The sequence below is a fragment of the Pseudophryne corroboree genome, chromosome 2, assembly GCF_028390025.1.
Source record: "Pseudophryne corroboree isolate aPseCor3 chromosome 2, aPseCor3.hap2, whole genome shotgun sequence".
NCBI lineage: Eukaryota > Metazoa > Chordata > Amphibia > Anura > Myobatrachidae > Pseudophryne > Pseudophryne corroboree.
Window position 1 is genome coordinate 880,314,125 of NC_086445.1, and position 15,848 is coordinate 880,329,972.

At 39.0% G+C, this 15,848-nt stretch overlaps 1 protein-coding gene across 2 annotated transcripts in view; it reads left to right on the plus strand.

Annotated features, from left to right (window-relative positions):
- PIGS (phosphatidylinositol glycan anchor biosynthesis class S) overlaps positions 1-14,759 on the plus strand; it is a 72,975-nt gene extending 58,216 nt beyond the window's left edge. The window contains exon 12 of one of the 2 annotated variants that reach the window (XM_063955980.1): positions 13,838-14,759. In XM_063955980.1, coding sequence (XP_063812050.1) covers positions 13,838-13,852 — 15 coding nt within the window. In that variant the 3' untranslated portion in view covers positions 13,853-14,759. Of the gene's footprint in view, positions 1-610; positions 1,866-13,837 lie in introns of those variants that run through there. The other variant, XM_063955979.1, reaches the window with a different exon arrangement.
- The last annotated feature ends 1,089 nt before the right edge of the window (positions 14,760-15,848 follow it).

Below are 15,848 nucleotides of genomic sequence, written 5' to 3' on the forward strand. Positions count from 1 at the left end.
TTCTTACCACTTCTTGCTTCTGAATTTGTATTTCCAGTGTCAGTCTGGTTATCCCAAATCCTTGTACTGTCGCCCTTTTGTTTGCAGATCCTGGATTTTTTTGTGTGTAATTTAAGCCCTGAGGCATCTGACCTGTCGCAGCCATAAGTTAGCTATTAAGTGGAAGTAGCGAGAAAGGCACAGTAAAGTCACTTGTGTCAATAAATTGTCTGACAACTATAACCCTATACTATCCACATGTTAAACTTCATATGGTATGAATCTGACATCTTCAAAAAAACAAAAATAGGAAAAAAACCTTGTTTGTATCCTCCAATAGTCCTTATTGCATTTTCTACAGCAGGGGTGTCAAACTCACAGTCCTCCAGCTGTTGTGGAACTACACATCCCAGCATGCCCTGCCACAGTTGCAGCAGTCCCTAATACAAACTGTATGGCAATGCATGCTAGGATATGTAGTTCCACAACAGCTGGAGGTCCACGATTTTGACACCACCTCTGTTCTACAGTATCACCAGCAGTGCAAGTTATCAGGATGTCCTCACACTGAACATGGACACAGGATGGATATTCTGGTTGTTCTGACTATAACAAGTGTGTTTCTCCATAGGTATACCACTCTGTGTCCTCTATTCAGATTGCACTGTCTGAATTGGAAGCTGGCAGGCTGGAGAATGCCTTTAAAGCAAGCAAAGAAGCCATTACATCTTCGGAGAAGGCTTTCTTTGACCCCTCACTACTTCACCTTTTGTACTTTCCAGACGATCAGAAATTTGCCATCTATATCCCTCTATTCTTGCCCATGGCTGTCCCAATCTTGCTGTCTCTGTTGAAGATAGCAAAGGAATACAAGTCAAGTAAAAAGGAACCTGCCAAAACTAACTGAATAAGCTGCATTCTCTGTACAAGTCTTCCACTGGATTCCTCAGGAGAGGAAAGCACTGTTGACTGCATTTATTTATTGATGTAGTGTGATATGGATGTCTTAAACATGGCTGAAAACCGCAATACACAGGCGTGTGGAAAGCTGCGACCTGCCTCTCATCTGACTTCAGTATTGGCTGTGTATCCAAGTCACTACTTTTCTCCAGCAGAATGCATTATTGTTTTTACTTTTTATGGTATGAGTGCTGTCACCAGTGAGCACGTTCCTTTTACAGCAGGTGTATACTGCATGCCGTTTACCTGTGAGCTTTACGTTGATTTGAAGGGGATGATTTTATGCTGATCAATTAGATGGGTGTATCTAACAAACAGAAACTGAAGGAATAATAATGTTTCTGTGTGTTTGGGCTGAATCCCAGTGCAAATAGTTTGGATTTAAATACATTTTCTAAAACAGACTTTAAATTGTATCTGAAGAGAAAATGTGAAGGGATTTTTTTTTTTTGTACACATATGGAAAACATTCATTTTCTGCTGCTTTCAGTTTTTTGGATATTTTATTAAAGAAGCATGGTCTGCTGTGGAAAAGATGAGGAAATATAGTACCACAGAGAGGAACCTTGCATTAATGGTAACAAAAGGGATATTAGTTATGAGCATAATATTAAACCAGTATTTAAAAGTACTTGCATTCCAAACATTCTTTTAAATCCAATGTCATTTGGCTCCCTTGTTAAACAAGTTGTTGTATTTGGTAACCCGCAAACTGTATCTATGTATAGTTATACATTCCATCATTCAGCACTTTGAAAATAAGATGTAACTCCAAAATCTGACTTATTTAATTTGAATAATATGGTATCTTCTTTCTGAATGTATTGAAAGACCTTTTAAAAATCCTTTTTGTAAACAGAACTTTGTCTGTAATTAGAAAGGACTTAAACTCTGAGCAGAACAGAATAAATTGCATTTTCCGTAAAGTCCTAAGAACATTAAGTCATTTTGTAAATGTAACTACCTTTAGAAAGAAAGAGGGATCGGTGCGCTAGTCCACGTCAGAGGACTTATATAGTAATACAATGGAACAATACCACCACACGAAAAGCGCACAACTCCTCAAGTAAATGGCCCAAACAGAACTGGTTCTTTTCCTTCTCGAGGTTCACATAGATCAGTGATACTCAATACCTCAAAAGAACAAAAATAAACATAGCGTAATATGGTAATGAATGAAAACAATATCAAATATTGAGGTGATGACTCGTACCCCTTCTGATGGTCTACCGTAAGTAGACAATAAAGCTTTGGAGGAGCGGATATCACCGTGGGGTCTGTCTGGTCTTCTTCAAATGGTATGTGGGTTCTTCACTTCCACAGTTATACAATAAGAAAAGAAAAGCCTCCATAGTGTAAAACCTTACAGCATTTTATTTTTATAAAATCATGTGGGACAAATGTATGAACCCACTCTGTTAAAATCACAACAAGATGTAATCCTAAAATACAGAAGCTGGGACTCCTACCAGATGGTGTTGTCCACTCCAAGAAGTAGACAATATGAGCATGGACTGGGGGGCCAACAGGCGTCCCTGAAGTTCGACCTCCAAATCCTAGATAGGAATCCCTCTGTCTGTTCACCTTCCTTGCCAACGCGTTTCGATACCCACAGTATCTTCCTCAAGGCATAAGGAAGGTGTGCATACAGTGGGCCTTTTATACCCACTAGGTGGTAAACATGAGCTATCCCTAAAACTAGACATGGATCAACTGACATTCTTTCCCTAAGTATACATATGGAACAAATTTTCCCACATCCAATCCATTTCCTAAATTATAGGATCCCCTATTGCTTAAAAAGTCCGCCAAAAGGAGCCATATACATCATCAAAACATCATCAGGCCGCGTCACTACGTATGACCACATCCCTCGTTCCCGTCCGTCTCCCGGAAGTGACGTAAGCCGCGCCGTCATCAGCCGCGTCAAACCCGGAAGTCCAGTGTTGCGTTTCAGACCTTCGCCTCCCGGAAGTGATGTATACCGCGTCGTCATCATCGGCATTACACCCGGAAGTCTTATTCCACGCTCCATCCTTAATCTTATATGGCACTCGAGGGATGGAAACTAATACCCGAAATGGATTCCAAATGTTCTCGGCTTATCTTTCACAATAAATATCCCATGATGTCATCATCGGCGGAACATATTTGTATATCACGATGTAGTAGATTTTAATAACTCAGCTGTATTGGATCTTCATCTAATGTACCTTAATATAAAAATGCATGTATTAGATTCTTTCTTGGATGCAATGGGTATACATTATAAAAACCACTTCAACTCAAAGTCTTTGTTAATACCCTCTGGTTTCAGTGTCTTAAAACAATGTATCATATTCATTTCCATTTTAGCCAACCTTTTATTAATATCACTGTGTCTTATGTCACCACTAACTTTTTTCAGACCATAAAAATTAATAATGTGTTTAATATCACAGCTGTGTTCATCTTTAAAATGTGAAGATAAAGCATGGGTTTCTGTCCCCTTTTTAATATTGCGTAGGTGCTCACTAATTCGTATTTTTAGCGGCCTACTTGTTCTGCCAATATAAAATAGATGGCATGAACACTCAATCCCATAGACAACGTTATTGGTGTTGCAAGTTATAAACTCCTGAATCTTACACATTTTCCCATTTATGTTAACATCCTCTTTTTTGTTACCAAAGGTATTCTTTACGTTCTTGCATCCTACACAGTCTCCACATCTATAGAAACCCTTTGATGTTATCGTGGGGATGTTTACTGGTGTTGGGCATAAACTTTTGACCAGCTGTGATTTAAGGTTTGGTGCTCTTCTAAATATGCATAGAGGTTTTTCAGGGATATCATTTCCAATAACCGGATCCCTTTTTAACAAGTTCCAGTGTTTCTTCAGAACCCCTTCTACTTGTTTATGTTGTGAGGTAAATTGTGTTGTGAAGGCCCACTTAAATCTTTCATCTTCCCTATTTGTCTTCCGTTCTTTATATATAAGATCTTTTCTATCAGTGTTTTGGGCGATTTCTAATGAACTCAGGACACTTTTCTCATCATAGCCACAGGCTAAAAAGTTATCTTTCATTTCAGCCGCCTGTTCATTAAAAGTAGAGTTCTCAGTGCAGTTCCGTCTTAACCGTTTAAACTGCCCTATAGGTATCGATTTTAACCAGTTGTCGTGATGACAACTGTCCCTTTGGATATATGCCCTTGAGTCGGTTGGCTTGATTAAATTCTTCGTTTTTAGGACCCCTTCTTCCACGTATAAACTAAGGTCTAGGAAATCTATCCGGTGTTTATCAATATTAAATGTTAGAACAATATTCCTGTCATTAGAGTTGAGGTAGGCACAGAAAGAGTCTAACTCTTCTCTATTCCCTTTCCAGACGAAAATTATGTCGTCTATATACCTCCGCCAGGCCACCAGGTTCGCCCCGTGTGGGTTGTTATTCCACACTACCTCATCCTCCCATACGCCCATGAAAATATTGGCGTAACTCGGGGCGAACCTGGTGCCCATGGCGGTCCCTCTCTTCTGGATGAAATACTCATTTTTAAAAATAAAATAATTATTGTTAAGTATGAAGAATATACCTTCCCGAATGAATTCCTGAAGTGAGGGATCAAGGGTGGTGGTCATTAATTTAGTGCAGACAGCCTCTATCCCTTGTTGGTGATCAATAATCGTATAGAGGGAGCTGACATCAGCTGTTATAAGGAAGTAACTATCCTCCCATTTTATCTTTTCCAAAAATTCAAGGGTGTCCCGTGTATCCTTAAGATGTGAGGGGTTGAGTGACACCAAAGGTTGAAGATGGTAGTCAATCCATTGTGACAGATTTGACGTGGCAGACTCAATTCCCGATACAGAAAACCAGCAATTTGAAATACTGTCAAACACCACTAGCGCTAAGGTAAAATATCACCATAACATCCCTTTAGGGCTGAGTGACAGATCCTTTTCCTCTCAGGTGTGTCTCCCGTTCAAGTAGACAGTCTCGGATTCTCAAATATGGATGTCATAGAAAAGATAAAATGAACAACCAATGTGTAGTATGTAATATCACAGCCTAATGGTATACATGTGATGTCCTAAGATAAATGAAGTGGATTCAGAGCGTACCCCACTCACACTGGGAGTGGAGATTTCAAGCGTATCAAGGTTTCTTTTATGGCAATATCCTTCATTAATTCATATAGCCCCCAGAGGTATCAAGGAATAGGGTCGCACTTAGACTTAATACTGGTAAAACTCTTGTAGCAGACAGTCGATGCGTACCCCAACACTCACACTTTGCAGGTGTGTTGTAAACATATAAAGGTATCTTTCTCTCTTTCAAGGGTAAGTTGAAACAAATGCGTACCGCCACTCACAATCTGAGACACTGTATGACTCCTATAAAGGTATCTTTCAATTTTCGTGTGAAGGTAACCACTGGGAAGTTCTAGTGTAGTCTCCCGACGTCGGTCATAAAGAAATGGAAACAAACCAATGTGTGACCAATTGTATCTATCAGGAGTATTCAGCAATTTCCTCCTAGTATGATATCCACTGATTTCAAACACCCTTCAGCACATATGAGTTAATGCGTACCCAAACACTCACACTCTGAAGTTAGGTGGTAACCATATAAAGGTATCTTTTGTGCCTCACTGCGTAATTAGCGGTAGTTAATATTGCGTACCCTGACTCACAATTTGATGTGTTTGGAGGACTCCTATCAAGGTATCTTTAGACTTCAGGTGGCCCATGCAGCTTAAATATTCAGATCATGTATTTTTCCGTTAACCCCAAAAAAGAGAAAAAATGGATGCTCTTACCACAATGAGTAAAAGAAAAGGGGTTACAGATTTTATTTAACAATACATGCCATGAAATATAAGTGGGGACAACCATGCACAAAGATGCACTGGGTAAATACAACTGGATAAAAACAGCAAAGAGAGATGGCACACTCTTGCAAAAAAACTTAACATAAAGAATAAAACAACAAAGTACAAGATAAAAAAATCCGGATAAAACAGCTACTCACACTCCTGTAAATCAACGCGTTTCAGCCCACATCTGGGCCTTTATCAAGATATATTGGAGTGTGTGAGTAGCCTGGTATTTAAAGGACACAGCGCCAATAAGGAGTGAGCAGGAAGTGACATCATAATTGCAGAAGGAATTTTTTTCCTATCTGCAGTTACATTCCCCTTGCTGTTTTTAATAAGCTATATGTTCTAAAGATCAATTTTTTTATATGTATAAAGATTCTCCTCACATAGTGTGAAAAATCTAACTAGAAACGTTAGAAACTGTGGTGTAACATCGCATGTTTCCACTTCCGGCGGAAGTGACATTACGGCATCACGGTGTTCATGGGAAATGTAGTAAACACTCTCAAGTCCGGCCACGCGTCGTTCATGGTTCAATCTGGACGGGAAATGACGTTGCGGCACCAAGCTGTTCATGGGAGATGTAGTTGTGTCTCACAAGTCCTGCCGTTCGTCACTCATGATCCGGTCTGGACAGGAAGTAATCTTGATGCCTCTTGGGAAATGTAGTATTTTTCCCTTACGGATTTAGATCGTTACCGGAAGTGGAGTTTTTTCACCCATTCAGCTGTTTAGGTGTCTTGGGAAATGTAGTTCTTTGCATGCCACACTTTGAGGATTTTGTATCGTGGAGTTCCCTGATTTGACTAGATAGTCAGATTCAACATATCTTCCATTGAATAATGTCATGATGTATTTAGTGCAATAGGTTCTAAAAAACAAGATCGCAGTCAGCATGTAACAGTGTAACAGTACACTTTCCATATTTTTGACATATATATGTAATAATCATAATAAAAAAATTTTTATATTAAAAGTGACATATAAAGTGCATTCAGTGTCTAATTTTTTTAAAAATCGTGATGAACACATTCCCGTTATTAGGGTTATGTAGTTAAATAACCAAGTGTCTATATAATACATAAGTGCTCAATTCCTAACTAGATATTGGTAGAGTGTTCCTCTGTGAATACAAACTTTAATAAAGTTTATATTGGTTATTTGTTATAGTGATAAATGTGCAAAAATGGTGACCAATACCCCATTATTTAGATATTTAAATATATTATTTTATAGGTGTCTAGCTTCATATCTACCATTAAGTGCTTCCTATAACTGGCAATTTGTGAGTGAGTCCCTAATCAGGGTCTATATTTCATAAATTCTGTGTGCAGACACTTCAAATAGAGGCAACAGGATAGAAGATTACATAAACCATTTGATCTCGAAGTCGCTGTTAAGGCCTGTGGGATCTAATGTGTTATAATTGAAGATCAGACTCATCTCAGTTTTCGCTAGTAGGGTTGCGGTGTTACTAGTACGTATGTTCCCCTTAATGTGTCTTAATCCATAAAACCCAGAGACTTCGGAAACACGGCAGCCATGTTTAAGCTTAAAATGGGCTGATAGAGAATGGGTTTCGAGACCTTTTTTGATATTACGGACGTGTTCACCCAGTCTGGTTTTTAATGGGCGCGATGTTCGTCCGATATAAGTCAAATTACAATTACAGGTGACAGCATAAATCACATTACTAGTGTCGCATGTAATGAAATCTCTTATTTCCACTATTTTTTCATTGATGGTTACTTTTTCAATTTTACTGGATCCCCCACTTTTAATGCTTCTACAGCCCATGCAGTTGCCGCACCTGAAAAAGCCCTTAGATCTTATTCTGGATGGCGGTAGTTGGGTGTGCAGAGTGCTGGAAACTAGTTTTGATTTGAGATTAGGGGCCCTGCGGTAAATATGGACCGGTCTATCTGGTGCCAAGGGGCCAATGACCGGGTCATTTTTAACCAGGTTCCAGTGTTTTTTTATAATTTTTTCAATCGATCTATGCTGGAAGGTAAAGTCTGTAATGAAGGCCCATTCATATTTTTTGTCTTTTATTTTTTTCCTATTGTCTGTGTGGAGAAGATCCCTGCGATCTATTCTGTTAACCTCTTCCAGGACATTGTTGATGGTATCACGATTGTATCCACAGGCCTCAAACTTTCGTGATAATGTGGATGCCTGTTGTTGAAAAGTAGTATTTTCACTACAATTTCTTTTGAGTCTTTTTAATTGCCCAACTGGGATCGAGTTAAGCCAGCTTTCATGATGGCAACTGTTTGTGGAAATGTATGTCCCAGAGACCGGATCATGAGTGACGAACGGCAGGACTTGTGAGACACAACTACATCTCCCATGAACAGCTTGGTGCCGCAACGTCATTTCCCGTCCAGATTGAACCATGAACGACGAGTGGCCGGACTTGAGAGTGTTTACTACATTTCCCATGAACACCGTGATGCCGTAATGTCACTTCCGCCGGAAGTGGAAACATGCGATGTTACACCACAGTTTCTAACGTTTCTAGTTAGATTTTTCACACTATGTGAGGAGAATCTTTATACATATAAAAAAATTGATCTTTAGAACATATAGCTTATTAAAAACAGCAAGGGGAATGTAACTGCAGATAGGAAAAAAATTCCTTCTGCAATTATGATGTCACTTCCTGCTCACTCCTTATTGGCGCTGTGTCCTTTAAATACCAGGCTACTCACACACTCCAATATATCTTGATAAAGGCCCAGATGTGGGCTGAAACGCGTTGATTTACAGGAGTGTGAGTAGCTGTTTTATCCGGATTTTTTTATCTTGTACTTTGTTGTTTTATTCTTTATGTTAAGTTTTTTTGCAAGAGTGTGCCATCTCTCTTTGCTGTTTTTATCCAGTTGTATTTACCCAGTGCATCTTTGTGCATGGTTGTCCCCACTTATATTTCATGGCATGTATTGTTAAATAAAATCTGTAACCCCTTTTCTTTTACTCATTGTGGTAAGAGCATCCATTTTTTCTTTTTTTGGGGGTTAACGGAAAAATACATGATCTGAATATTTAAGCTGCATGGGCCACCTGAAGTCTAAAGATACCTTGATAGGAGTCCTCCAAACACATCAAATTGTGAGTCAGGGTACGCAATATTAACTACCGCTAATTACGCAGTGAGGCACAAAAGATACCTTTTATATGGTTACCACCTAACTTCAGAGTGTGAGTGTTTGGGTACGCATTAACTCATATGTGCTGAAGGGTGTTTGAAATCAGTGGATATCATACTAGGAGGAAATTGCTGAATACTCCTGATAGATACAATTGGTCACACATTGGTTTGTTTCCATTTCTTTATGACCGACGTCGGGAGACTACACTAGAACTTCCCAGTGGTTACCTTCACACGAAAATTGAAAGATACCTTTATAGGAGTCATACAGTGTCTCAGATTGTGAGTGGCGGTACGCATTTGTTTCAACTTACCCTTGAAAGAGAGAAAGATACCTTTATATGTTTACAACACACCTGCAAAGTGTGAGTGTTGGGGTACGCATCGACTGTCTGCTACAAGAGTTTTACCAGTATTAAGTCTAAGTGCGACCCTATTCCTTGATACCTCTGGGGGCTATATGAATTAATGAAGGATATTGCCATAAAAGAAACCTTGATACGCTTGAAATCTCCACTCCCAGTGTGAGTGGGGTATGCTCTGAATCCACTTAATTTATCTTAGGACATCACATGTATACCATTAGGCTGTGATATTACATACTACACATTGGTTGTTCATTTTATCTTTTCTATGACATCCATATTTGAGAATCCGAGACTGTCTACTTGAACGGGAGACACACCTGAGAGGAAAAGGATCTGTCACTCAGCCCTAAAGGGATGTTATGGTGATATTTTACCTTAGCGCTAGTGGTGTTTGACAGTATTTCAAATTGCTGGTTTTCTATTTCTTGTTTTAAATGTGGTGACATTTATTTAGAAATCTGTTACACCTAAGCAGCTCAGCGCCAGTTAAGACCACCCCGACACACTTTGTTTCCATATTAGTTTTCTTCACCAACGGGAGGGGTCTAGACGGGCAGCTAACATCCATTTTTGTTTTTTATTCCGATTACCATCATGTTCTCCTATAGAGATCAAAGACTCTCTCTTTTTGAGAAAACCTTCGGTGACAATAATTTGGAAACCGAACTAATAGATGATGATATATATGGAATAATGAACAAATTGGAAACCACCCTTATTAAAGAATGTAAATTATGGTGGGAAGTGACGACCTTAGAACGTTACTTAGCTAATGAAATAATCCCCCGCGGCCTAAAAATACAAAAAATCTCTACCTTTGAAACGGCCAGAGAGGGCTTTAAAAAGGAATGGGAAAACACGATTGACACCTGTTCCTTTTCCCTCATGAAACTTATCATAGAGGAGAGAAAAAGAGAGCTGAATAAACTAGATGAAGATATCGCGATCTATAAGTCACTAGCTTCTCCCTATAATAATTCAGAAGATTACAAAGCTCTCGAAAAAGAAATAGAAAGTAAATTAAGAACAACGCAGAGACAATTAATAGAAAGGAAAGTAAAAAAATATAATAGAGATAAATTGGACAAAAATACTTCCACAGAATCTGAGAGTGGAGTCCATGGTAAGGCAAGATCCCCGGTAAGATTTAAGAATAATAGAAAATATGGTTCCCAGATCTTACCAATAAAAAAATTGTCTCTGCAGGAAAAAGATAGCTTTAAAGACAGGAGAGATGGAGGTTACAGATACAAATCAAGGCCCACTCCAACCTATAGATTTAGACATCGACCGGATAAGAGATGGGAGACTGAGGAGAACCAACGTAGAGACTATACACCTGAATGGAGGAATAGATCCTCTAGAAATACAGTGGCTGCGAAATTTAGAACAAGGACTAACGATATGAGCTATCAGTATAGACCACAGACTCCAACATGGTCAGCTAGACCACCTAGACAAAAAAGAACAAATAGAGATTCATGGAATGCAGATGATGTCCAGGTTGCCAACTATTTCTCCCCCCTGGAGAATTTGGAAGACTCTCCCTGTTTTTTAGACGAGAGAACCCAACGAACGAACTTCAGATAAACACCCAGTTTCGACCAAGGGGCAAAAGAGGGGGAAAATCCAGACCTAGAAAACATAAAAAGAATAAAAGAAAGAATAAAAAGACCCCCACTGAAGTTCTAGCTACCAGCGAGACACAGATACCAGAGTCCGATACAAACACTATGGAATTCAATGATTCTTTAAAAAAGGTGAAAATATTTAATCTAAGTTCACATACTTTAACTGCAAATGAAATTTCAGTGCTTGAAAAGGGCCTGAAATACGCCCCAAGCAATTACATCCACCCATTTGATCTTTATGTGGATGTTCAAAAATACGTGAGGAAGCTAACTGTTAAAAAATTCTTTGCCAGCCATGATAACAGCAGTGAACCAATAGATCCCCCACCACTTACCCCTTATAGACCCAAGTCAATCTTTTTTCCAAAACACGTGCAAGGGCCCCTTTTGGAATCCTTCTCTAAATTAGTTATAAGTGATTTAGCTAAATTACAGTGTCGCCCCAAAAAAAACATCCAATTTAACAACAAAAGAAAGAAAGGCACTGGGCGATTTAAAGAAGTCAGGGTCCTTCATCATTAAACCTGCAGACAAGGGGGGGGGGGGATCGTCTTGTTGGACACTATAAAATACGAGAACGAAGTGTTCAGACAACTTAACGATTCATCTGTTTATAAAAAACTTAGGAACAACCCCACTGAACAGGTCAAAACCAAATTAAAGCTCATGATCGAGAAATATGAAAAAATGGGGACTTTGAGTAATAAAGAATCCTGTTTCATTCTAGTGGAGAACCCAATTACTCCAGTATTGTACATCCTCCCAAAGGTCCACAAAAGCTTGGTGGACCCACCGGGTAGGCCGATAATTTCGGGAGTAGATTCCCTGACTGCAAATCTATCGCAAGTAATAGATCATGTTCTCCAACCGTTGGTTCTATCTAATAAATCCCACTTGAGGGACACCAAGGATTTCTTGGGAACCTTGGCAACCATCAAATGGGAGGAGGGCAGTTTTTTGGTGACGGCTGACGTCACCTCACTCTATACCATCATAAAACATGATTTTGGTATAGAGGCAGTGAAACATTTCCTTGATGCTTCAGATCTTTCAGAGGACATCAAGGAATTTATCATTGAAGGGGTTCAATTCATTCTTGAAAATAATTTTTTTCTTTTCAAAGATCAGTATTATCTCCAAAAGACTGGCACGGCGATGGGCACCAGGTTCGCCCCGAGTTACGCCAACCTCTTTTTGGGGCTGTGGGAGGCCACAACCATCTGGTCCTCCGACGTGCTCGGGTCGAGCCTGGTGTCCTATGTCCGATACATAGATGACGTTTTTTTCATTTGGCGGGGCAATATCGACACCCTGAACGCCTTCTGCCATTATCTTAATTCTAATGATAAGAATATCAATTTGACTTTTCAAATTGATCAAAATTCAGTTAACTTCCTCGATATAACAGTATATATCAAGGATGGCATAATCAACACCAAAACATTTTCAAAACCTACAGACTCTGGGACATACATTTCCACAAACAGTTGCCATCATGAAAGCTGGCTTAACTCGATCCCAGTTGGGCAATTAAAAAGACTCAAAAGAAATTGTAGTGAAAATACTACTTTTCAACAACAGGCATCCACATTATCACGAAAGTTTGAGGCCTGTGGATACAATCGTGATACCATCAACAATGTCCTGGAAGAGGTTAACAGAATAGATCGCAGGGATCTTCTCCACACAGACAATAGGAAAAAAATAAAAGACAAAAAATATGAATGGGCCTTCATTACAGACTTTACCTTCCAGCATAGATCGATTGAAAAAATTATAAAAAAACACTGGAACCTGGTTAAAAATGACCCGGTCATTGGCCCCTTGGCACCAGATAGACCGGTCCATATTTACCGCAGGGCCCCTAATCTCAAATCAAAACTAGTTTCCAGCACTCTGCACACCCAACTACCGCCATCCAGAATAAGATCTAAGGGCTTTTTCAGGTGCGGCAACTGCATGGGCTGTAGAAGCATTAAAAGTGGGGGATCCAGTAAAATTGAAAAAGTAACCATCAATGAAAAAATAGTGGAAATAAGAGATTTCATTACATGCGACACTAGTAATGTGATTTATGCTGTCACCTGTAATTGTAATTTGACTTATATCGGACGAACATCGCGCCCATTAAAAACCAGACTGGGTGAACACGTCCGTAATATCAAAAAAGGTCTCGAAACCCATTCTCTATCAGCCCATTTTAAGCTTAAACATGGCTGCCGTGTTTCCGAAGTCTCTGGGTTTTATGGATTAAGACACATTAAGGGGAACATACGTACTAGTAACACCGCAACCCTACTAGCGAAAACTGAGATGAGTCTGATCTTCAATTATAACACATTAGATCCCACAGGCCTTAACAGCGACTTCGAGATCAAATGGTTTATGTAATCTTCTATCCTGTTGCCTCTATTTGAAGTGTCTGCACACAGAATTTATGAAATATAGACCCTGATTAGGGACTCACTCACAAATTGCCAGTTATAGGAAGCACTTAATGGTAGATATGAAGCTAGACACCTATAAAATAATATATTTAAATATCTAAATAATGGGGTATTGGTCACCATTTTTGCACATTTATCACTATAACAAATAACCAATATAAACTTTATTAAAGTTTGTATTCACAGAGGAACACTCTACCAATATCTAGTTAGGAATTGAGCACTTATGTATTATATAGACACTTGGTTATTTAACTACATAACCCTAATAACGGGAATGTGTTCATCACTATTTTTAAAAAAATTAGACACTGAATGCACTTTATATGTCACTTTTAATATAAAAAAAAATTTATTATGATTATTACATATATATGTCAAAAATATGGAAAGTGTACTGTTACACTGTTACATGCTGACTGCGATCTTGTTTTTTAGAACCTATTGCACTAAATACATCATGACATTATTCAATGGAAGATATGTTGAATCTGACTATCTAGTCAAATCAGGGAACTCCACGATACAAAATCCTCAAAGTGTGGCATGCAAAGAACTACATTTCCCAAGACACCTAAACAGCTGAATGGGTGAAAAAACTTAACTTCCGGTAACGATCTAAATCCGTAAGGGAAAAATACTACATTTCCCAAGAGGCATCAAGATTACTTCCTGTCCAGACCGGATTATGAGTGACGAACGGCAGGACTTGTGAGACACAACTACATCTCCCATGAACAGCTTGGTGCCGCAACGTCATTTCCCGTCCAGATTGAACCATGAACGACGAGTGGCCGGACTTGAGAGTGTTTACTACATTTCCCATGAACACCGTGATGCCGTAATGTCACTTCCGCCGGAAGTGGAAACATGCGATGTTACACCACAGTTTCTAACGTTTCTAGTTAGATTTTTCACACTATGTGAGGAGAATCTTTATACATATAAAAAAATTGATCTTTAGAACATATAGCTTATTAAAAACAGCAAGGGGAATGTAACTGCAGATAGGAAAAAAATTCCTTCTGCAATTATGATGTCACTTCCTGCTCACTCCTTATTGGCGCTGTGTCCTTTAAATACCAGGCTACTCACACACTCCAATATATCTTGATAAAGGCCCAGATGTGGGCTGAAACGCGTTGATTTACAGGAGTGTGAGTAGCTGTTTTATCCGGATTTTTTTATCTTGTACTTTGTTGTTTTATTCTTTATGTTAAGTTTTTTTGCAAGAGTGTGCCATCTCTCTTTGCTGTTTTTATCCAGTTGTATTTACCCAGTGCATCTTTGTGCATGGTTGTCCCCACTTATATTTCATGGCATGTATTGTTAAATAAAATCTGTAACCCCTTTTCTTTTACTCATTGTGGTAAGAGCATCCATTTTTTCTTTTTTTGGGGGTTAACGGAAAAATACATGATCTGAATATTTAAGCTGCATGGGCCACCTGAAGTCTAAAGATACCTTGATAGGAGTCCTCCAAACACATCAAATTGTGAGTCAGGGTACGCAATATTAACTACCGCTAATTACGCAGTGAGGCACAAAAGATACCTTTATATGGTTACCACCTAACTTCAGAGTGTGAGTGTTTGGGTACGCATTAACTCATATGTGCTGAAGGGTGTTTGAAATCAGTGGATATCATACTAGGAGGAAATTGCTGAATACTCCTGATAGATACAATTGGTCACACATTGGTTTGTTTCCATTTCTTTATGACCGACGTCGGGAGACTACACTAGAACTTCCCAGTGGTTACCTTCACACGAAAATTGAAAGATACCTTTATAGGAGTCATACAGTGTCTCAGATTGTGAGTGGCGGTACGCATTTGTTTCAACTTACCCTTGAAAGAGAGAAAGATACCTTTATATGTTTACAACACACCTGCAAAGTGTGAGTGTTGGGGTACGCATCGACTGTCTGCTACAAGAGTTTTACCAGTATTAAGTCTAAGTGCGACCCTATTCCTTGATACCTCTGGGGGCTATATGAATTAATGAAGGATATTGCCATAAAAGAAACCTTGATACGCTTGAAATCTCCACTCCCAGTGTGAGTGGGGTACGCTCTGAATCCACTTAATTTATCTTAGGACATCACATGTATACCATTAGGCTGTGATATTACATACTACACATTGGTTGTTCATTTTATCTTTTCTATGACATCCATATTTGAGAATCCGAGACTGTCTACTTGAACGGGAGACACACCTGAGAGGAAAAGGATCTGTCACTCAGCCCTAAAGGGATGTTATGGTGATATTTTACCTTAGCGCTAGTGGGGGTACATTTACTAAGATTCGTATTTTCCAGAATCATGTCCAAGTTCAATCACGAATGACATCGACAGTGTAAAATTGCAACTTTTTGAATTGATTACGATGGATTTACTAAGCTGTCGTATTCGGGTTTTTCTTTTGTTCCGATGTCGATGTCATTCG